Source organism: Maylandia zebra, linkage group LG19 (assembly GCF_041146795.1).
Source record: "Maylandia zebra isolate NMK-2024a linkage group LG19, Mzebra_GT3a, whole genome shotgun sequence".
NCBI classification, from domain to species: Eukaryota; Metazoa; Chordata; class Actinopteri; order Cichliformes; family Cichlidae; genus Maylandia; species Maylandia zebra.
This window is the reverse complement of record NC_135185.1, coordinates 18788335-18811040: the sequence shown is the minus strand read 5'-3', so window position 1 is coordinate 18811040 and position 22706 is coordinate 18788335. Positions and strand designations below refer to the sequence as shown.

Genomic DNA, 22706 nt, shown 5'->3' with positions numbered 1-22706 from the left:
TGGACGTGATGAAGATAAATTACAAGATTTAACCCTCTGCAAAGCTTTAGAGTATAAGAAATTTACCTTATGGAAGCAGCTGCATTATATTTATTCATGTTTTCCTGTGAATGATACAGTAAATAAGTGATGTTTATTAATCTTATGAGTTATTGAACACACCTATACCCTCCAGCCACTCCCCACCCCCCCGAAACAAGACACAGCCACATTCATTTGTTTATTTCTTACAAAATCACAGTTTAATAAATAGTCTGTAAAAATGAGTACAAAAGTGGTTTTCTTAACATTTCATATATGAATCACTCGTGACTTTCAGGTCAAAGGAGTCTTTAAGTGGATTTTCTTTTTCTACAATCTAGTTTTGCTGAATTAAGGCCTCTTGATTTTGGCATCAGAAACAATCTGTCAGTCAAATGTTTTGTATCTGAAGTTGAATTAGTTATGAGCTCCCCTGGTTTCACAGTTCAGTCAGGAAAATTAAATAAAACACATTTACAAATAAATAAAATGGCTCAACATGCAGAATCCCTTTATCCTAAGACGCTGACAAACTAAGCATATTTCTAAAGGTCAGTGTTTGACACTGCAACAATAACAATGGCACATGATGCTGCTTCATCCAAGGGGTTTCCATCAAAGTTGACTTTTCATTTCTTGGGTGCCCTTGATTTATTAACATGGACTGACTTTGGGGAATTATTTCTTTTTTTTTTTTTTTTCTTGAAGTAAATTTTGGTGGAATTACCCTTTGAAGAAGTCTAGCGGTGATAAAGAGTGCAATCCTGTGTTATGAAAAACACTCTGACATCTTTACTGCATTACAGTGAAAACCTCTGAGGGTGGAAACACACCTGAAGATTCAGTTTAAGTTATTAGAAAGCCTTTGCTTTTAATTGGGGGGTATTCTATTTAATGAATTTTGGGAACTACTTTGAAAGGTGACTGCTAACTTGGCTTTAGCAGCACTGGTAGGCATTTACCTTTGGACATAACCAGGCTAGCTGTTTCTGCTATGGACAGGCCTCATGCTAGGTTAGCATACATAGACTGTATATAAAAGAAGGCTGTAGTTTCAGGCTCACTGCAGAAGCACCTTAAACCTGCATTTTCATTTTTCTTTTCAGTGGCCTGCAGGGGGCGACTCTTGTGCTTGTGAAAAAGGTCTGCTTGTACAGAAGTCAATTGGAAAAGTGTAGAAGCTTCTTTCTGCCACTGAAAATTTGAGGTTATCCTACCTTCAGTGTCAAAAGACATTTGAGGCAATAATCTGAAATTTTGACTTTTTTTTTTTTTCTCCCCTTGACTTAGAAAATGGTCCTCAGCCTCCTTGATTTCTGCCTCCAGTAAACACTTTCCTGATGAATTTATGGGCTTAACTTTAGGTAATCATCCCAATTAGCAATCATAGGGTGCCAAATCAGTCCCTATCTTATATTTCACAGTGAGATCTGTCCCATGTTGTGGTACCTGGGTTAAAAATAACAAAACAAAAACACTGAGCTAGAGGCTTAAGAAAATAAGGCTTCACAAACAGTGCATGTGTCAAATTGCCCATGTCAGTCCTTTATATACAGTCTATGTTGGCAAGCATATACATGGTTTCACTTCTAACCTTTTGCAGGAAACTTTAAAAGTTTAGAGTCCTTAGTGAATCCTCTTGTGTGTGTCCACTTGTAATCCCGCAGAGTTTCAACACTAAATTACTGCATATTTAACTCCTTTTGTTCACTGCGACAAAAGACAATTTTTTTACAGATATAAAAAAACAAACAAAAAAAAAACAAACAAACAATACATTTCAAGAAATGAGTTTCAGATTTAGCCCCAAATCTCTGGATCTTTTTTTTTTTTTTTTTTTTTTTTTCTTCTTTGAAGGGACAAGTTATTTTCACTTTCAGAACACCAGATGTTATTCAAAAGTATTCAAAAACACCACATTAATAAGCTTTTTCTCCAATTCAGGTACACTGAAATTAAAATAAGGCATTTTCTCAACAATTCCAATTTGCAAGTCAAACCTTGATCCCTTACGGGTTTGCAAAAGCAAAATTTTAAAACAAATTTTCAGGTAATATCACAAAAGGAGACTATTTGCCGCTTGTACGTTTCGACCTTCTAGGCAAAAATCCACAAGGAACATCTTGCACGCGTTTCACAAGGGAGAGAGTCGTACAGCTGTTACAAATGACCCCAAAATGACCAGAATTCACACCTTCACACAGACCAATAAGATTGTCACATTAACATAAGATGTCGCAAAAATCATATATTGCTCCACAACGGCTGCGGTAAAATAAAGCTCCAGCTTTAGGACAGCGGGCTAGAAACAAAGAACTCTAAAGAGATGAGAAGCGGATGGTTCCTCTAGTTTTTGGTCAAAGGCTGTTTGACGATGCAGAGAGGCTCAATATCTGTACAGTTTGTCTGTTTTGGTGGGGTTTTTTCCCCCTAAAATGGACATTTTCATGGTCACGTTTGCAGTTAAGTACCCTCAAAGCCCTTAAAACATGTTAGAAACACAATTTCTAAACTACACGGGCTTTGATAATGGCATAAGCATCTTAGTCAATGATAAATAATCTTCGTTCTCATCCAATGACACCGATAAGCAAAACAGGCAAAGATCTGTCATCTCCTCCTCTTCACTGCACCACCACTGCTCCCAACAACCCCAACTTATTATTGCTTGCATGTTAATACATACAGTATGGGAAACCATTATCGTTTCTGAAAACGCACAGAAAACTAGAGATTTTTCACAGTTAAGACTCTAGCACAAGTGACAGCAAGGGTCCAAAAAAATGAAAAATAAGAAAGCATGACTGCCTAATATGTATTTTAACCTCCCTCGGGTTATTTCTGCTATAACAAGGACGCACTCCAGTTTGTGGGAAGAGACACAACACGGACGTTTGCTGGTGTATTCAGGATGTAGCACAAATTCTTTGGAGTTTCATTCATTAAGCCAAGATGATGGAGCCTGCGGGAATTGTATATATTTTTTTGTAGTTTTTTTTTTTTTTTTTTGTACTGTCCCATAGCAGGATGCAATGTCTTCTCTCTCACTCTCACAAACACACACGCACTTATCTGATCCACGCAAACCAATCCAAAGGAAAACACGCACGCACATCTTCGCTGCGCAAAACACAATTGGCACAGATTATCAAAATAAATACCCTGGAAGCTTGGCACTATGCAAAAGAAAACTTCACATTTTCGAAAGAAATCTTATAAAAAACTATTGAATAATCTCAGTCTACTCCACGTTTTCGTTTGCCTCACTATTACTTATATACTATATGCTGATGAAGGTTACACCAGTGTCGTAAACCTCTGAATGACTCAACTACCACTGAAACAATATAGCTCCTATTCAAATAGATTTTTTTTTCCACAAACGTACATCAAAATGAAGTATCTAACATCTATCGGACTATAGATAGTGCTGTTGTCTGGTATGCATCTGCTTATAGTGCCTCTTAACTTTTTTCTCCTCGCTTTTTCTGTAAAATCTGAAACCCTTCTGGGAACAGGTAAGAAGTCTTGTACACCTTCCTTTGTTTTACTTCAACTTCGATGTTTTAGGATCTGTGTGGATGCCTGTCTATGCAGATTACCTCACAGGTGTCCCTCCAGGATGCTGGTGACAGCCTGGTCCAATGACGGGCCTGACGTGGCCCTTGTCGGGGCTGCAGAGGGGCCCTGCAGGCGCTGAAGCTCCAGTATGCTGTCGATGGCACTCTGTAGATGTTCACTGAGCATGTTGTCCTCTTGGAAAGGCGGAGGCGGCGGGCTGAACCGCTGCTCGGCCCGAGGGGACGCATCCACCCTGAAACATTTCAGTTTTGGAGCGCTGACGTCTCTGGGAGGCAACTCAAAGCGCACATCCTGCGGCTCTGGCATAGAAAGAGGATTTGGGACTTTTTTTACGGACGTGGGTGCTGTCTGTGAGACTTGCTCAGCAGTGTTACTGAGCGGAGCTCCGTTGGTCATCTCCTCGTCATGCTCAGGACGCTTGGGTTCTCTGTTGGGTGCCTGAGAGTGGCGTTCGTTCACAGTCCCGCCACCGTTGGTCAGCTGCCCCGTGTGGTCCCTTTTGAGTCCCGGGTCGTAGGCCGAGTTGTGGATCACCTTACGAGAGCCTGACTCCTGCTTGATGGTGAGTCTGAGAGCCCCCCGCGAGCTGGAGCGGTAGGTCTTCAGTCCCGGAGGCCTGTCGGACAGTCTGGTCCAGGCTGGGGGAGAAGAGGGGCTGCCAGAGGAGTGGGCATGAGGGGAAGACGCTGATGTAGCCAAAGCTGTCATAAAGGACTCTGGAAAAAGGAAAGTGGAGCTGATTGAACAATATTATCCAGTTTGTCTGGTTTAATTCTACATAGACATGCTGTGAAGATGAAGAATTTTCAGGCATAAAAGTCTAAAGGATCAGATCATAGAGAATAAAAAAATTATCCAAACAAATTTCTCTAATTATGCACAAAGCTGTGCTTTTAGTTGCCTATGCCTTCACCCCTAAAACATAACGTTTTAATCCAGCTATAGAACTGCCAGATTAAAATGCAGCAGTGCGCCTGAAGAGAGCACATGCAAACAGACATGAAACGAATAGTTTGATGTCTTAGTTTTCGTAACAGCTTTCAACAACCTCCTGCCCCTTTTCCAAATGTTTAATTAACATAACTGTGTTTTTCACCATCATGCTGAGTCTCTCTCAGCACACCCTGCTCCACATTTACACCATTTAATTACTTAACACCTGGGAGCTGCTCTGGAACAAATATGCAGGTTAAAAGCAGTGCTAATAAGTTTGTTTCACTAATTCATTTTTTCCCTGCCGGTTCAGATTTACTTCAGCACTGGCATCTGCATTTTGGCAAACACCCACCCACACATAGCAAACCTCTTTTTAATAATAGTAACAATAATAGGCGGCGGTACTTCTTTAATCCTGCTGTGACACTGACCCGGGTCTCTGCGGGCTCGCCGTCTGTCCTCCGCTAGAGCGTATCGCTCGGCCTGGAGGAAGAGACGTTCCAGCATTACCATCTCTGCTGAGGGACTCTCCTGCTGTGGAGACAAGTTCAAATCCCCTTAAACACAGACCCAAACAGTACTGAGAAGATGATTATAGAGAATCAACATCTGAAACTAAGCAAACTGAGTCACTCAACATCCAGACATTGTTTTGGTTTTGAAGCAATACCGCCCCAGAGGAGGTGTCTCACCTGGGCTTCTCTAACTAATAGCTGCCTGTATTTGTTGACCATGTCCTTGGTGCGTTTCAGCAGGAAACCGGACACAGTGTCGAACTCCTGGTCCACTGTGAAGAGGAACATCATTAATAACTCATATGATAAAATAATTACATCCTATTGAGTTATAAAGTAGTTTGGCACTTGTTCTTCCAGATACATTTATGTGCAGGATATGGTTAGGTCAGTAATCAGTCAGCGATCAAGCTAACCTAAATTGAAGTCATCCTGAGTGGGCAGGTGACCAGCGCAGGTGTGGTATGGCAGCAGGTGTCTAACAGCGTCCTTCAGTGTGGAGAAGGCTGGGCCAGTGAGCGGAGCCTGCACTGCTCCATGGTCCAAACAAAGCTGCTGCTGGAACCTGAAGGGTTTAATAAAAACTCTGCGTTAACTTAAACCTACAGTAGTTTATTACAGCACAAAAGAAGTAGGACAAGACACAAAACACAGGTGGAACCATCTAATAGCGTGGGTTTGTTTTTTTTGTTTTGTTTTTTTTTGTTACATTTATCAGCTTCAAGAGCCATGAAAAGTACCAGTTTACAGGAATCTTCATGTTTTATGTTTCATGTTGTGTGGTTTTGGGGCTCAGCTGCAGGAGGAAAGGTGGGGCAGAGCGATTCAGGGAGCAGTGCCAAGTGAGGTGACTGGCACACCTGTTGCACATTTTGCCAATTAACCTCTACCTTTTTATACAGTAGGTGCAGGGCTGACAAGACACACACATATATATGCACCGCAGACATGGGGAGCTGCTGCCAGGCTGTGAACTCTTCAGGGGAGAGACTTTGGGTTATTATGTAGAATCTGAATCCGCTTCACCCACTGGGCAAGCTTTCTGAAGCGTGCAGTATTGAGTTTATGCCGTGTGTGTGCAGTGATGCAAGTAAAGTCTGATGTTTGCTGGTGTGTGTTGTCTATACTGAGGCGAACACACAGGTAGCACAGACAACTGGTAGAATAAAATGTAAACTGTCTCACTTTTAAGTAAAAGCTGCTTATCAAACCTATTTTTTTCAAACCAGATGCTGATAGATGCACTCGGGGCGACTTTAGGTTCAGTATCTTACCCGGGGATACTTCAACATGCAGACTAGTGGAGCTAGGGATTTAAACACGGACCTTCCAAATAGCAGACAACCCGCTTTGGGCCCACAACCGCCCCCCCTCCAGTTTGAATGCAGCTTTTATCAATACACCATTTGGATTCCTCCATCAGCTGAGATACTGGTGTAGATAACTCGTAATTGTCATGTAATCTTATTAAACTCCTCACTTCATATTTAAAGTAGATAAATCAATAACTGAATTTAAAGTGATTTTAAATCAAATTATACAATGTTTTAAAATATGAGGCCTCACACTTCAGTTGGTGTGTACCAACGTAAGATAGCATACTCATCCAATATTCCAAAACCTCATCATCAACAACAAGAGAAGCGACAGAAGTTTCTCTTTGCGTTAACTTCCCATCTTTCCTGTCAATAGCAGAAAATGCTTGTAGAATCACTATTTACTGCACTCTGTTTTCACAATAAGAGTCCAACAAACAAGAAAAAAAAATGCTTCTAAGGAATTATGTACAATCATTATTCTAATGCAGAGGTGTCCAACTCCAGGCCTCAAGGGCCGGTGTCCTGCAGGTTTTAGATGTGTCCTTGATCCAACACAGCTGATTTAAATGGCTAAATTACTTCCTCAGTATGCCCTGAAGTTCTCCAGAGGCCTGGTAATGAACTAATTATGTGATTCAGGTGTGCTGACACAGGGTGAGATCTAAAACCTGCAGGACACAGACCCTCGAGGCCTGGAGTTGGACACCCCTGTTCTAATGATACATGGCCAAAAGTGCATACATCATAATACACACAACATTCATACGTCTGCAATAATTTCCCACTGCATTATATTTTCAACATTTTGCATTTCAGACAGTTTCCTGTTATTCACCAGGAAAAAAAATCTGGAAGACACAACAGCGTCTTACATGACGACTTTCAGCAGTACAGAAATGTTCTTAGTTTCTCTTACCTGTGCCTGCGCATTGCTGGTGTGAGCCTCTCCTCTCTCTGCAGCTCCAGAGGACCTGCCAGCTGGCAGACGCACAACATTTTGGACGAGTTAAAAACGACAGACGCGGGTGCATTTTGAAGTCAGTCGTTACACATTTGCAGTATTAAACAAATAATAATTTCAAAGCTTGCCATCTTTTATTCTTTCATTTCAGTACAGAGGAAAAATTATGTATAGTAATTATGAGTAGATTACAGATTTTAATAGCACCAAACCTACTAAACACAATATTATCACAAGAAAGAACATCATGAAATGATGAAGGAGCTGGTCAGAACTTGTTTTAGAAACATACCAAGAAATTAATACACTGACAAAATAATTATAATATTAATTGATAATAACAATTAAATTTTTTTTTAAATTAAATAATAAATCAGACTTCAAGTAATTGGATATTAGCTTTCGCTCACCTTGGTGCTCGTCTGCTGACTTGTCTGGATGGGAGCGCACTCCATGGGAGCAGGGGGCCCCTGGACCCCCTGGGCTGCAGGAGAGGGTGGATGGACATCGAGAGTAAATGCCTTACTCTCCACGGCCAAGGCAGCTGTTGGCTCTGATAGAGGACAGAATTACAAGGATGACAGAAACGGTGGCAGCAATCATAATAATGAATTAACTGGAAATGAAAGATAATAAAAGCGATAGCAATAGTGGGGGCAATAAAAAAATAAAAAATAAAAGCTAATTAAGAATCATATTATTTATCAACTAGCAGATAACTCACTGTTTTGTGTGTGCTGTTGGACAGCAGAGTCGTCTCCTGCTTTGGAGAGAACTGCAGATGCAGCTGTGGGATTAGGCTGCTGCTGAGGCACCGAGACACTGACAGGCAGAGGGGATTGACTGCTGTGGATTGAAGTATGGTTTGAAGGCTGAGGCTGCGAAACAGATAGTTGGGGCTGTGAAACTGAGGCCTGAGCCTGGGGCAGAGGCTTGGAAACAGATGACTGGATCTGCAACTGGTTGTGGGCAAACAAGGCCTGCGATACCTGTAGCTGATGAGGGACTTCGTACTGAACCAGGGGTTCACTGTGTGGCTGGGAAGCTGTAGTCTGGGGGACTGAATTCTCAGGTCCTGGCAGAGCAATCTGAGGGCCGGTTGGAGGGGAAAAAGTTCTTGCTGCTGGTCTTCCAGTGTCCTGAATCTGAGAGGGGGAGCAGATCAGTGGCGTGTTCTCAGGGTCCGAGTGAAGCGGAGAAACCTCAGCACACTGGTCTGACATCACTGTGCAGGTGTCCTGACCGGAGACTGCATGGGTCTGAGGTTGGGACTCTCTGTCACTGGTGACTGGTGAGGCGAGCGACTCCATTGGCACCACCGGCAGCGCTCCAACCAACAATTCAGAAGTGATCGGGGGACTAAGTGCTTGCTGTGGTAGAAAGAATCAGAAAAAACCAGACAAATTAGATCGTTTTATATTATCTTCACCACTGCATCTTTATTGCCTCTATTGTTTTAAGGCAACTTGACATTACAGATCTATACCAGAAGCTCTGCACACATTTTATTTTCATTTATTTAACTTCACTTTTGGCAAGATCGAAAGGGAAAGTTTACAAGATGGTAAAGAGACCTGATGTGATGTCTGTTTAGGAGATGGTGGCACTGAGAAAACGCCAGGAGACTGAGCTGCAGGCCGAAGAGTTGAAGACTCCAAGTTCTCTAAGGTATGAATATTTACAGTTCTTTATAGTTCTTCCTCTGCATCACCAGTGAACGTAACAAACAACAAGCATGCTATATTGCGAGTTCTTTTTGTAATTTGAATCCTATAGTGTTTATGGCCACAATTATGCTAGAAAAGAGGGGTGACTTAGGGGGTCTAGTCCCTCCTTAAAGCAGCAAACTCAAAAATCTAACATTTGACTTTGCACATCTTTAAAAAGGTCGTCTAACTTCTTGGGGGTGGCTGTAGCTCAGGATGTAGAGCAGGTCACCTACTGATCCGAAGGTTGGTGATTCGATCCCCGGCTCCTCCAGTCTGCATGCCAAGTATCCTTGGGCAAGATACCCAAGTTGCTCACCGATGCATCCATCAGTGTGTGAATGTTGTTAGAAAAGCACTCAGTTTAGAGTCGGTGCTTGGGAGAATGGGTGTGATTGGGTGAATGTGGCACATTGTACACAGCGCTTTGAGGACTCCGGGAGAGTAGAAAAGCGCTATATAGGAATCAATCCATTTACTTCTCTCTGTATCGCCTATCTAAGTTCTTCCAGTTTGCCTGAGCCTTAAACTTCACGCAAATCCTTGTTTTTGGTGAGCCTGCTTCCACAGGAAACAGAGGCAAGTCTATCAAATAGCAGCAGCTATTTGAAACATAATCACATACTTGCACCCAGGGCGTGTTATTATAACATAAATTGTTTCTATCAGTGAAACTCCTTTTTTAATACACCATCATTTTGTCCTTTTCTGTAAAGTTTCTGTACTGTAAAGTTAGACCTTAAATTACATTCTACCGTTTAGCTGCCTGTTGCTTATATTTTTACATCCACTTCACTGATGAGAATCGGCACTTTCTTGCTGTCATGTAAATGTAAAATTCGCAGGGGGTTGCTCGAGCTCTGACCTGTTGCAGATGTTGCATAAAGGCCTGGTTCTGACTCATCGAGTGGGTCACCTCCTCTACCACTTGGGTCATATCTGATGGGGGCAACAAGAGTTTGGGCATCTCTGCAGGGTCGGGGGCCAGAGGTGCTTCGGGAGGTGGCTGTAGGACTGTAACCACAGGGGGAGAGGAGGACTGCAGCCCTGCAGAAGTGGTGGGCTGTACAGAGACGTGCTGGAGAGTGTGTCCATAGGGCTGCAGAAGGAGACGTTAGAGTCAGATAAAACTGGGTTGTGTAATTGAGCACAATGACCATCAAGTCTTTATATCAAAGTTATATTATTATTGTGTGGTAATTAAGTTCAGGAACAGATAAAAAAAAGTAAATGTAGCCGTGTAGACTTGGTGTGTTTATGGAGGGAATATTTTCTGAATCTCTGTGGGCAAAATGGGATTTTAGGCATTTTGAGGAATCTCGTGTGTTACTACAGTAAGAAATCAGACAGTTCAAAGTTGTTACTTTATGTTAAAGCAGCTACTCAGTTTTACTTTGTAAGTATCTACACCAAAAGATACTTACAAAAGTGCCTCTACACTCCAGTTACAGCTCACCTGTTGTAGCTGGTGAAAAGTCTCCTCAGAGCTGGTCCTCTCTTCTTGAATAGTTCTCTCTGGCAGCAGGACCACCGAGGCCTGCTGGAGGTTTAGCTGTCCTTCTGTCACTCCTCTCGGAGGAGCTGGGCCCTGGGCAGCAAAAGGCATCCCCTGAACCATTGAGGGGCCATTAACAATTGAGATAGAAGTAAGATCTGGGGGAAGCACCCCTGAACTGTTGATCAAGGTAATGTGGTTTCCAAGAGCAGGACTGTGGACCAGGGTGGCACGTTGCCCCTGCCCTCCTGGAGCATAGGTTCCAGCCAGCTGTGCTGGCATCTGGAAGACAGTAGCAGGTGCTGACTGTAGCTGCAAAGGTCCTGAAAGCACAGTGGCCTGGCGGAGCGCTAGCTGCCCAGCTGCGGTGGTGAACACAGGGCTGAAATTCAGCTGTCTTTGGGGCACAGTTAAGATCTGAGAGCCATCTACAAGCTGCCCAGTGGAGGGGGTCATGCTGTGAACCGATGAGCCTTGGTGACTGGGTGTCAGCAGCGGTCGTGCTGCACTGACAGACTGGGAGATTGTAACAGGAGACTGGCCCGGAAGAAGGAACTGGTTTTGGCCTTGGAATAGTCCCTGAGGCTGCAGCACAAAGGAGCCACCCTGATTGACCAGCTGCAGGCTGACTGGTTTGGGGAGCTGCTGGGTGGGCTGCGGTGGCGGAGCGACAGTCTTTTGGCCCGCTGCTTGAGACAATAGAATGTTTGGTGAGGCAGTCCCAGGGACGAATGTAAGACCAGGAGTGGGCTTCTGCCCAGAGGGCTTGGGGCTAATTTGAACCAGTCTGGGCTGAATGCTGATGGGCAACTTGGGCTGTATAGGATGAGGTGCGCGCTGCAGGACGATGCTCGGTGGTGCTGCTGCTGCTGCTGCTCTCAGGGTTGGAGTTATAAGAGGTCGACTGGCAACGCTCGGCACAGCCTTGTGGATGATCATACTTGAGCCCTGGGCAGGACTTAGAGAAAAGGAGGTCTCTGGAGAAGGAGCAGGAAATACATTTCCAGGTAGTAGCCCCATCAGCTGAGGAGGGGCGGCAGGCTTTAAAGAAGGACATCCAGGCCCGACAGCCAGTAGGGAGGGCTGGGGAGGCTCCACTGCTGCCTGGGTGTCTCTGGGCAATGCCGTGGTCACGGGCAAGGTCACAGATTTAGGAATGAATGGAGCGGTGGGTGGAGAAAGGAGAGGGGCCGGTGAGTACAGGGACAGGCTGTCCCCTGATTGTGCCAGACCTGCTTCCAGAGCCATGGTCTGCTCAGTGATCTCAGCCTCCTGTAGGCTCTGCTGGAGGATATCACATGCCACCTCCGCCTCCTCCTCTTCCTCCACTTCTCTCTTCTCTGCCTCACAAGCTGCCTCCACAGGTGGCTCACCCTGCACCACCTGTGGGTCTTCTCCACCCTCTGGAGATGACAGGAGGGCCTCTTCCAAGAAGGACAGATCCACACATCCAGGCGGAGGCGTGTCTGGGGAGTCCCTGCCATCTCCCAGCAGAGAGACAGGACTCTGGGGGAAGAAGCAGTGGGAGGTAAACAGAAAGGTGCAGACAACAGAGAGAAGAAGCTGAGTGAAAATAGGGGAGAACTGTGTGATTAGCACAAGTTAACAGGAAGCTTTTTCAAGCACAGAAGGGGAGAAAAACATAATTCTCCTGAGGGAAAATGCTGTTTGTTGTGACGCTACTGGCTGTGGATCCAGACACTCACCGGGGCATCTGTGAAGAGGGAGGGCTCCCCAGAGGAGGAATTAATGAGCAGGTCTTCAGTCTGCAGCTGGTGGAATAAAATCTGCCAATTTTAAGTCGGGCTCACGCAAACGTGCTGAGAAATTCACGCAGTACTACATAACGAGTCCCTTTCACACTCTCTGCGCTCCTCCAGACATCTCTCAGTACCATGTGCCCAGAAATATTTCCAACTCAAATCCATCATTAGCACTATTGATTTTTTTCCCCCATTTGAGTCCCTTTATTTAAGTATTTGTTACCTCATTGGTCCCATGAAGGAAGTCGTTCAGGGCTTGGGGGTCACTACAAAGGCAAAGAACAAAAAAATCAGTTAATAACCTTAATTTATTATAATCTATGTACTTTAAATATCTTTGAGACTGTTTTTTTGTTTTTGTTTTTTACCTGCTGTACGATTACAGATCAGAAACTCACCACAAAACATCAAGTAGACAAGTCCCATCTTCATCCTCCATGTCAACTGAAAGGAAGAGGAGGAAACAGTGAACATTTTGAAACTTGATGCAAGCTGCTTGGTTTTAAGGACAGCCCAGCCGGTTAAGTGGCTAAATCTGCTTTTGAACGAGAGATAGTTTGGGTGGACAACATTTGCTGAAACTGACTCAGTAGATGGAGCCGGTGACTGGATACGGGGACAGTAAAACAGTAATTAGTTTATTTGTCCATCACCCACACTTATTTTAATCATCATTCTACTTTTTTTTAGCCTGGAAAAATTATAATTAACAAATTAATGACAAAATCAAAAACTGTAGAAATGAAATGAGGCCACACACTCTTACAATCTATAAAATATGCCAAAAAAACTTGGCTTTGTTACACATAGTTCAGACCATGGCAATTCCTGGTTTTGCGTCTTCCTGCAGAACCAGAGATTAGCTTGTTCAACAATCTGCCTAATAGGTTTTACCCAGGACTTGAACATTGGCTTCTCCTCTGGTAAAAACATTTTCTTTTGCGAATTTAAGCTTCTGCTCTTTGTAAGGCAAGGCAAGGCAAGGCAAGTTTATTTGTATAGCACAATTCAACAACAAGGTGATTCAAAGTGCTTTACAGAGACATTAGAAACAAGAACAAATAAAAAGCATGATTTAAAATTGATTAAAACAAGCAAATAAACTAACTAACTAATTAACAAACAAACAAACAAACAAACAAACAAACAAACAAACAAAACAGTATATAAAATCAAAACAGATAAAATCAGAACAGTAGATAAAATCAGTAGTTAAATGTAAGTTTTGAAATTTAAGCTTAAAGTGTGGATTTGGTGCTTTATTCAAATGCAGCTGAGAACAGGTGAGTCTTCAACCTGGATTTAAATAAACTGAGTGTTTCAGCTGATCTGAGGCTTTCTGGGAGTTTGTTCCAGATATAAGGAGCATAAAAGCTGAATGCAGCTTCTCCGTGTCTGGTTCTGACTCTGGGAACTGATAAAAGACCGGATCCAGATGACCTGAGGGATCTGGAAGGTTCATACTGGGTCAGGAGGTCATTGATGTATTTTGGTCCTAAACCATTCAGAGCTTTATAGGCCAGCATCAGAACTTTAAAGTCTATCCTCTGACGGACAGGCAGCCAGTGTAAGGACCTCAGAGCTGGACTGATGTGGTCCACTTTTTTGGTCTTAGTGAGGACTCGAGCAGCAGAGTTCTGAATGAGCTGTAGTTGTCTGACTGATTTTTTAGGTAGACCTGTAAAGATGCTGTTACAGTAATCAAGCCTACTAAAGATGAATGCATGGACTAGTTTTTCCAGGTCCTGTTGAGACATCAGATCTTTTATCCTTGATATATTCTTGAGGTGATAGTAAGCTGACTTTGTTATTGTCTTAATGTGTTTTTCTAAGTTTAGGTCTGCATCCATCACTACACCCAAATTTCTCGCCTGGTTTGTGGTTTTTAGATGTATAGATTGAAGTTCTCTGGTGACCTGTAATCGTTTTTCTTTGGCGCCAAAGACTATTACCTCAGTTTTGTTTTTGTTTAGCTGGAGAAAATTGTGGCACAACCAGTCATTGATTTCCTCAATGCATTTACCAAGAGCCTGTACAGGGCCTCGGTCTCCTGGTGACATTGTGATATATATTTGTGTGTCATCTGCATAGCTGTGATAGTTTATTTTGTTGTTGTTTATAATCTGTGCCAGTGGGAGCATGTAGATGTTAAACAGAAGGGGTCCCAAGATGGAACCTTGGGGAACTCCACATGTGATACTTGTCTGCTCAGATGTGAAGTTACCTATTGATACAAAGTATTTCCTGTTTTCTAAGTATGTTTTGAACCAGTTTAGTACAGTTCCTGAAAGACCTGTCCAGTTCTCCAGTCGTTTGAGTAATATGTTGTGGTCAACTGTATCAAATGCTGCACTGAGATCCAGTAAAACTAGGACTGACATTTTTCCACTGTCTGTATTCAGACATATGTCATTAAACACTTTGGTCAGAGCAGTTTCAGTGCTGTGGTTCTGTCTAAAACCTGACTGGAAGGCATCGTAGCAATTATTCTGTTTTAAGAAGTAACTGAGCTGTTGAGAAACTGCTTTTTCAATGATCTTACTTAAAAACGGGAGATTTGAGATCGGCCTGTAGTTGTTCATTTGTGTCTTGTCAAGATTGTCCTTTTTCAGTATAGGTTTGATTACAGCAGTTTTTAGTGATTCTGGAAACACACCTGATAATAAAGAAAAGTTGACGATCTGTAACAGGTCTGACTCTAAAGTCTTTGAGACCTTTTTGAAAAAACTTGTTGGCAGGACATCTAAACAGCAGGAGGAGGAGTTCAGTTGACCTAAGATGTCCTCCAGGTCTTTGCTGTTAATAGGTTGAAACTGTTTCATGGTGTTTAAACAGTTTTTTGGTGGACACAGTACATATCCTGGATCTGCTGTTGATGTACCAATTGCTTGTCTAATTTTTTGGATTTTTTCAGTGAAGAATTTGGCAAAGTCATTGCAGGCCATGGTCGAATGAAGTTCAGCTGCCACTGACACAGGAGGGTTTGTTAGCCTGTCAACTGTAGAAAATAAGACCCGAGCATTATGGCTGTTTTTAGTGATGATGTCAGAGAAGTAGGACCTCCTTGCATTCCTCAGTTGTAAATTATAATTGTGAAGTTTCTCTTTATAAATGTCATAATGAACCTGGAGGTTTGTTTTTCTCCATCTGCGCTCAGCTTTCCTACACTCTCTTTTTTCATTTTTCACCAGTGTGGAGTTTCTCCATGGAGACTTTTTCCTTCCAGAGATAACCTTCACCTTAATGGGAGCAATAGTGTCCATTACATTTAACATGTTAGCATTGAAGCTATTGACGAGCTCATTGACTGACCCTCTGGGCAGGTCAGGTGTTAATGGGAAGACCTGGTTAAAAATTGCACTACTGTGTTCAGTTATACACCGTTTTGTGATCACTGTTGTTGATATATTTGTGTGGGCTGAGATTTTACTTTCAAAGAAAACACAGTAATGATCAGACAGGCCCACATCAGACACAGTAACCTTTGAAATGCTCAGGCCTTTGGAGATCAGTAGGTCAAGAGTGTGTCCTCTATTATGTGTGGCCTCTGTTACATGCTGAGTCAGCCCAAAGTTGCCCAGAGTGTTACTCAGGTCTTTAGTCCCTTTGTCCTGAGGGTTGTCCACATGAATGTTAAAATCCCCAACAATAATTACACAGTCAAAATCAACACAGATCACAGACAGCAGTTCACTGAGGTCATTAAAAAAGTCTGTGCAGTATTTGGGAGGCCTGTAAACATTAAGAAACACAACTTTGGATGGGGCCTTCAGCTGTAAAGCCACATATTCAAAAGACTGAAAACTTCCAGGAGATAGCTGCTTACATTGAAATGATTCATTAAATAAGACAGCAACCCCTCCTCCTCTCCTGCTCGCCCTGACCTCACTGATAAAACTGTAGTTAGGAGGGGTCGTCTCGATGAGAACAGCTCCACTGTTACTTTGGTCCAACCAAGTTTCAGTTAAAAACATAAAATCAAGGCTGTGCTCAGTGATTAAATCATTAATTAAAAATGTTTTCCCAGCTAGAGATCTAATGTTTAATAAAGCCAACTTAAGTGTTTTAGAGGTATTACTTGTCCCCTCGTGTTTGGGAGCAGTCTGTGGCACACAAGGTATGTTTACTATGTTTAAAGATCTTTTAGAGTGCAGCTCTCTGTGTTTTGACCAGGCCACATGTCTCCTGTCACCTAAAAGTACAGAAATTTTAAAACCTTCTAGTAAACAGGGTCCCAGCTTCTCCTGGGAAAAGTCATCACTGCCATAATCCTCACAGCCCGGACCCTTCACACATCACGCATCAGACTGCGGAGACAGGGCATGAAGAGGAACTAAGGGGGGCGAGGCTGGGCAATGTGACTTCGATTGCTCTGTTGAGGGTGGGGCTCGATGGCGAACCTTTGGCCGCTCTGGTGGGGGGTTTATGGGGGACAAAAAGGGATTGGGACGGGGGGTAGATCTGAGCCCAGCATTGACCCGCTCCATCATCACCTCAGTGAATTTCAGGTGTGGGGAGGAGGGAGAAAGGGAGGGGGAGGAGGGTGATGGCCTGTCAGGGGTTTGGGGGACTGGGGAAGGTCGTGGTCCCTTGTCCTGGTCGTTGGTGTTGTTGAGAGAGTTGGAGGCAAATAGGGACCCCTCTTCTTGCCTTAGATGTCTCTCCTTTCTGAGGCTCTTCCCGGGTGGGGGCAAATGGAGCTCCTCTTCAAGGTTTCTGCTGGGCTTTGTCTGTTCTTGGAGTTCTGTTTATTCCTCTTTATGAGATAACTCCTCGTTTATCTCAGCCTTGGCACCAAGCACAGATGGATGACGTATGAAATAAAACAAGTTGGAGGTGAACAGTTTCACCCCTGACTTGTTAAAATTAAATCCATTTGCTTTCCCTGTGGCCTTTCACTTTTTAACAGATTTTCAGACCTTATTTCGCTGCTTTTAGATGGATGGTTGTCCGATATAGATCCAGGGTCCTTTGATAGTGGAGCAAATCTGTTCTGCAGTTTCACATTCAGTTGTTTTGGAGGTTTGTTGTTAACCTTCCTATTCACGGTTGTCCAGTCCTGTTTCCTCCCGTATACAGGGGTAGAAGAGCTTCTCTGTCTCGTAGGAAGTGAAGGCCAGTCGGTTTCAGAGATTTCAGCTCGCTGTGCCCTGCCTGTGATACGTCCTCCCCCTTCCAGGAGACATGATTTATGTCTTGGTTTTGCACCAAGACAGTCTAAGGGGGGATTATCACTTGAGGATTTATAATAATGCACAGAGTCTACTTTCTTGGTCATGTTATCTGTGCTCCTTAGCTGTGTACTAGCTTGCTCATCGCCATTGTTTTGAATCAAAGGCAAGGTTGTTTCATTTCCACACAGTCCATTTACCTCCACGTTTACTTCTAAGCGATGAATTTTTGTCTCCAGTACTGCAATCTTCTGCAGGAGGCTGTGGTAGTCATCTGTGGAGAGGGAAGGCATCTTGTTGCTAGTTAGCCTAGCGGTTAGCACCTTTCCAGGCTATTGAGGCTGCTCGGTGCCCAGACGCTGTAATCAGGCTTCAGCTGTGTCTAGGCCACAGACACACGGAGCGCTGAGGACAAGGTAACCATAAAATGTTGCTGTTTCTGTTAAGAACACTCTAGTCCTAATGATCTACAAGTGTCCAGAAGTTATCGCAGGTAAGCTCACACGGAAAAAAGGGAAAAAATCAGCATAAAAATCAATAAAAATCAATATAAGAAGCAAAGCATTCAAGAGCAAAGAGATGAAGCTAAACTTCTAAGAACCTCTCTACTACAAAACAATATTCCTGCTCTCAGTTTGCAAACCCAACCAAGTAAAGTTGCTTCATATTCCCATGTGCATTATTTATCTGAATTTAAAGATATTTTAAATCATTTTGTTAACGCTTGCTTCGGTATTGTTCTCCATACTGTGCGAAAGTCTCAAGCCACCCCTCATTTCTTCATATTTTAAGAGGAAAATTCGAATTAGGTGCAGTGAATTATTGAAATGTGGAAATATGTCACTATTTAGTATAATCACCTTTATCTTTCAATACTCTGAGGCAAGCTTTCTCTAAGCAGTCTTCAGAAATAGTCCTCAGGGCTTCTTGCAGGACATTCAGAGATCTTCTTTGGATGTCGGTTCCCTTTTGTCCCATTCTCTGTCCCACACTACTTCAGTATCTGGGCTCTAGGGAAGTCAGTCCATCGCTGTGTTTTTTTTTCCTATCCAGATATGCTTCTGCTGGATTGTCAGTGTGTGTTTGTGTTTCCAGAAGCTGGAAACTGATGGTGCTTTTCTGCATTTAAAATTTTGACAAGATCTCCAACACCACTGGCTGAAAGGCAGCCCCAAACCATGGAGAGCCTCCACACTGTTTTAAAGATGTATCTCTGTCCTGATTTCCTCTGTACATTTTTGTTTTTTACTCCAATTCCTGTGTAATTTGGCATTATTCAGTATTACATCCCTGTTTCCCTTTCTCTGAGACCATTTCTGGTAAGGTTTCAGTGAACAATAGATGGATCAACTGAAGGGATGCATCTCTCAGGTCCTAAATCAGGTATTTGCTAAAATTGTTCCTACTCTTAAGCAACTTCATGGACTGTTTGTGTGCTGTAGATTGTCTTTTAGGTCTGCCATTTCTTCCTTTTTCCTCCACTTGTTCAGTTTCCTCCAATTTTTTTTTAAGAACACTCTGCACAGCATGCTGAGGTTTGCCAGGTTTTCAGTTTTATGCCTGTCAATTTGTGTTATCCTTGATTTTATTTTTTATAGATTCAAATAAAGAAACAAATGACATCTGGTTTTTGTGACAGGCTGCTATCCAAAGACCTTCAGAAAGCCTGACGAACTACTGCTCAACACCACTTAAAAAATAATAATTTAATAACTCTTTATAAATGTAAACGGTGTTTTGTGTGTGTGCCTTTTTCAATATTGCAATGCAAGAGCTCACACAATAATCAGAAAATATAAAGTAATGTTCGTGGCTATTAGTTCAATTAACAAATATTTCTTTTTATAAATTTGAAGGAGTAAAAGTGTCACATGTTTCACAGGGAAACGTGAAAAAACTGAATCCAGAAATCTATCTTGATCTCAAAACGAGAATTATTGGGCCATTTTATAGTCCTGATGTAAAACATGAGCACTGGATGTATCTCACCCATATACCATATATAAGAGGAACCTACTTCATATGTGAGAGGCCCCATACAGAGCGGTCGAGCTGAGTTCTGGTGGTGGCCTCATGGGAAGTCGTGGTCGGGCATCAGTGTCTGGAGGCGGGTGGATGCCAGGCCGAGGCGGCGGGACGGAGACGAGACCTCCCTCTGCTGGGGCATCGCTGCGTCTCACGGTGCGGGTAGCCGGTGAAGATGCTGTACGCAAGGAGGGGAGGGGGGGCACAAACAGACCACCACATGCTGTCAGGTCACTTGAGGTTATCAGCAGCCAAAACACATTCTCATCTGAACGCTGAGACATAAGATCAATATATGATTCATCAGTTTCTTCTCAGCTGTGGGCAGTGCTGGTGTGATTTTTGTAGCAGACACCTGGGAGACTGGACCAAATCTGCACTAACAATAGTGTAATACACACATATATATTTTACTATCGATTATGCCCGAGGCTGATGAGGAAAATGGAAGCTATTGTTGTGGCGCTCACAGACGTGAGAGGCAGATCTGAGCGCCTCAGCTGTAAATAGACGGCTCCCCCTGCGCCTTGGATGTGACTTGTCCTCTCCTCATGGCTGAAAAGGGAAGCAATGTGGAAAAGCTCGGCGCAGAGCAAGCCAATTATAACATTACTCACTGCCTTGCGCTCAATTTCCCGGGGAGGTCCCTCAAAAAGACAAGACAAGCCTCCCTCTCCGATTCCGCTGACATATTTTTGTTTACAACAAGAGACAACCGCATTAACACCCTCAAGGTACCGCATCGCCCAATGAAATCCAGGCAAACGACACTCATCTAAAGCTGCAGCGGCAAGTGCCATGCTATTCTCTTGGATTCTGTGATGCATTTATAGGTTACGTAAGGTGAATGTGTGTTCATGTGAAATTAATGTCCCAAACGATGCTGGATGCAGAGCCGCTGGTTTCCCCTTACGGTATATATTTTTTTAATTTATTTTTAGAAAAATATATATATAATTTTTCCTCTCTCCCCCCCACCCCCTGAGTGGGACCACGGCAGCTGACGCCTGCTGTAAATCATATCGCGGTAACAAAAGATGCCGTGTGTTAAAATATCATCTCCGCGCAGCCAGCCTCGAGCGATCCCCTTATGGTTGTGCCATTAGAGTTAATTCCGCAATTCAAAAAAACAACCAAGAGAGGGAAAAAAACTCACCCCTTCTTTGTGGTTTATTGTCCTGTCAAGCGGGCCTCTGCGCCATCGATTCTCACTCAGTGGTCTTTTCAGATGCTAAAAGGAGGAGAGGGGGTGGCGGTGGATGGGGTAGGGTAGGGTGGGATGGAGGTGGGAAGGAGGAGGGGTGCGGATGGGGGGTACCGGGGTGGGTGTGAGAAACAGACTGGGAGAGCCGATCACAGCACAAAGGTGGAGAGGAGGAAAATACAGCTGAGAGGAGACAAGTATCCAGATTCAGCGGCGCGACTGCGGGAGGAGGCTGACCGCGCTGTGCGCTCCGCCAGGCGGCAGACGCTTCAGATGTGTCTGCGCTTCACCGCGGAGCTCCCGCATCCCGATTACTGAGGCTTTTCTTGCATTATATGCATCTTTTAGTCACTCGCTTCTGATATTTGTAATACATTTGTAGGTCACAATTGTAAAGAAAAAGAAAATCAATGTTTGGACATGCCATGTGCTACCTAAAGGAGGAAGACATAACTACGGGAAAGTAAAGCAAGCTGCATTCGTGTAGGACTTTATGGTGTTAAGGAAGAAGAAAGTACAACAAGTGCTAACAAAAGATGAGAAAACATTAGCAAATAATGCTCATAAATAAAATGACTGAGGAAATAGTTTTTCGTTTTTTAAAACTATTTCTGCTGCAAAGAGGGTTGCTTAATCACGCACTGTTCAAGAGATCAAGAGAGGAGAAAGTGGAAAAAATGAGGGGAAAAAAGAGAAAGGAAATTAAAGAAGGTGGAAAAAGATTGAATGTAGGCCACATATAACCAGAAATAAGAAAGAAAAAAAAGAAGTCTGCTTAAGTATGATCCATGGAAAAACACACACATACACAAAGAGTTATTTGTCTGTGAAATGAGGGATAACTCCAAAGCAAACTAACATAATTAGTCACAGTTTTCAAAAGTTATGCACTAAACTGCCAAAGGAGAATGAGTGTAAGGGGAAAAAATATCAGTGAAGAAGGAAGCTTTTTCTTCGAAACCGTATCCCCATTTATTCTGAAAGGATACCAAACTGTTTACCACTGGACCGAGTCATTAAGGAGCTAATTACAGAGTGCAGCAAGAGTCTGTTTAACTTAAGTCTACGAGATGGTAGCGATACCTGCTGTGATGTATAGCTTGTAGACGGTGCTGACAAAAAAGATAAGAGGGCAGAGGTGAAGGTGCTTAAAATTTTCATTTGGAGTGAACAGAATGGGCAAGATTAGAAATGAGTACATCAGACGGACAGCTCAGGCTGAGAAGTAGGAGACAAAGTTAGACAGACAATACTGGACATAGGATGTTGAAGGTGGATGTCAGGCAGGAGAAAAAGCAGAAGACCACAGAGAAGATTCACAGATGTAGTGGAGGAGGACATGGAGAGGGTTGGTGTGACTGAAGAGGATGCTGGATAATGTGAGATGGAGGCTCTATTAAGGCTGAAAAATAACTCCAAGCTATTCATTAATTCAGTCCCTGCATCTAGTTGGGTCAAGTCTCACCTCTAATAATAATAACAAAGAAAAAAAAATCATGTAAATCAGTCCGTACTTTTTGAAACCCCCTTTTTTAAACACAGAGCTTATTTGCTTTGTTAAGCTTATTTGCTTTTGTATTGTTGAGCCAAAACTGGAAGCCTCACAACATGCAGGACTGAAAGGCAAATTATCATTCTCAGCAGCACGTTTCTACATTTGACAAATTGATAGCAGAAGGGAGAGGGGCAGAATAAATAGTGCAGAAAATGAGGAACAAGGCAGTAAAAGAACGCAATTACAAAAAAGAATAATGTAAACAGAAAAGCAGCGGCAAAAAGGGGAAAACTTCACGAGTACTTTAAAGTCAATCACTATTAGCACTTTTCTACAGCTGGCATGCTGTTCAAGAGGGAGTGTAGATGAAAGACACATAAAACTAGTAAGAAAACAAAAAATTCCACTAAAGGAAATACAACAGAGATAAAAAATAAATAAATAAATAAAAGATGAGCAAAATTCAATTCAAGAAAGAAGAGACAGAACACAGAAATACAGAACATAGGACAA

At 43.0% G+C, this 22706-nt stretch overlaps 1 protein-coding gene across 4 annotated transcripts; it reads right to left on the bottom strand.

The window, feature by feature from the left end:
• Positions 1-703: 703 nt before the first annotated feature.
• On the bottom strand, positions 704-20896 carry si:ch211-168d23.3 (BRD4-interacting chromatin-remodeling complex-associated protein). Of its 4 annotated transcripts, XM_004539999.4 has the most exons (15): positions 20651-20894; positions 19487-19672; positions 12697-12742; positions 12522-12564; positions 12242-12307; positions 10497-12041; positions 9906-10139; positions 8324-8704; positions 8059-8212; positions 7745-7887; positions 7290-7351; positions 5471-5619; positions 5232-5326; positions 4971-5073; positions 704-4319 (listed from the first exon to the last, which is right to left on the bottom strand). In XM_004539999.4, exons 3-15 carry the CDS (start codon positions 12735-12737, stop codon positions 3625-3627), a joined length of 3711 nt encoding a protein of 1236 aa, XP_004540056.2. In that variant the 5' UTR covers positions 12738-12742; positions 19487-19672; positions 20651-20894; the 3' UTR covers positions 704-3624. The 4 variants fall into 4 exon arrangements, with proteins under 4 accessions (XP_004540056.2, XP_004540054.2, XP_004540055.2 ...); XM_004539997.4 differs by having other exon boundaries at positions 8059-8704; XM_004539998.4 differs by lacking the exon at positions 20651-20894 and adding an exon at positions 20112-20282 and having other exon boundaries at positions 8059-8704.
• Between the last annotated feature and the right edge of the window lie 1810 nt (positions 20897-22706).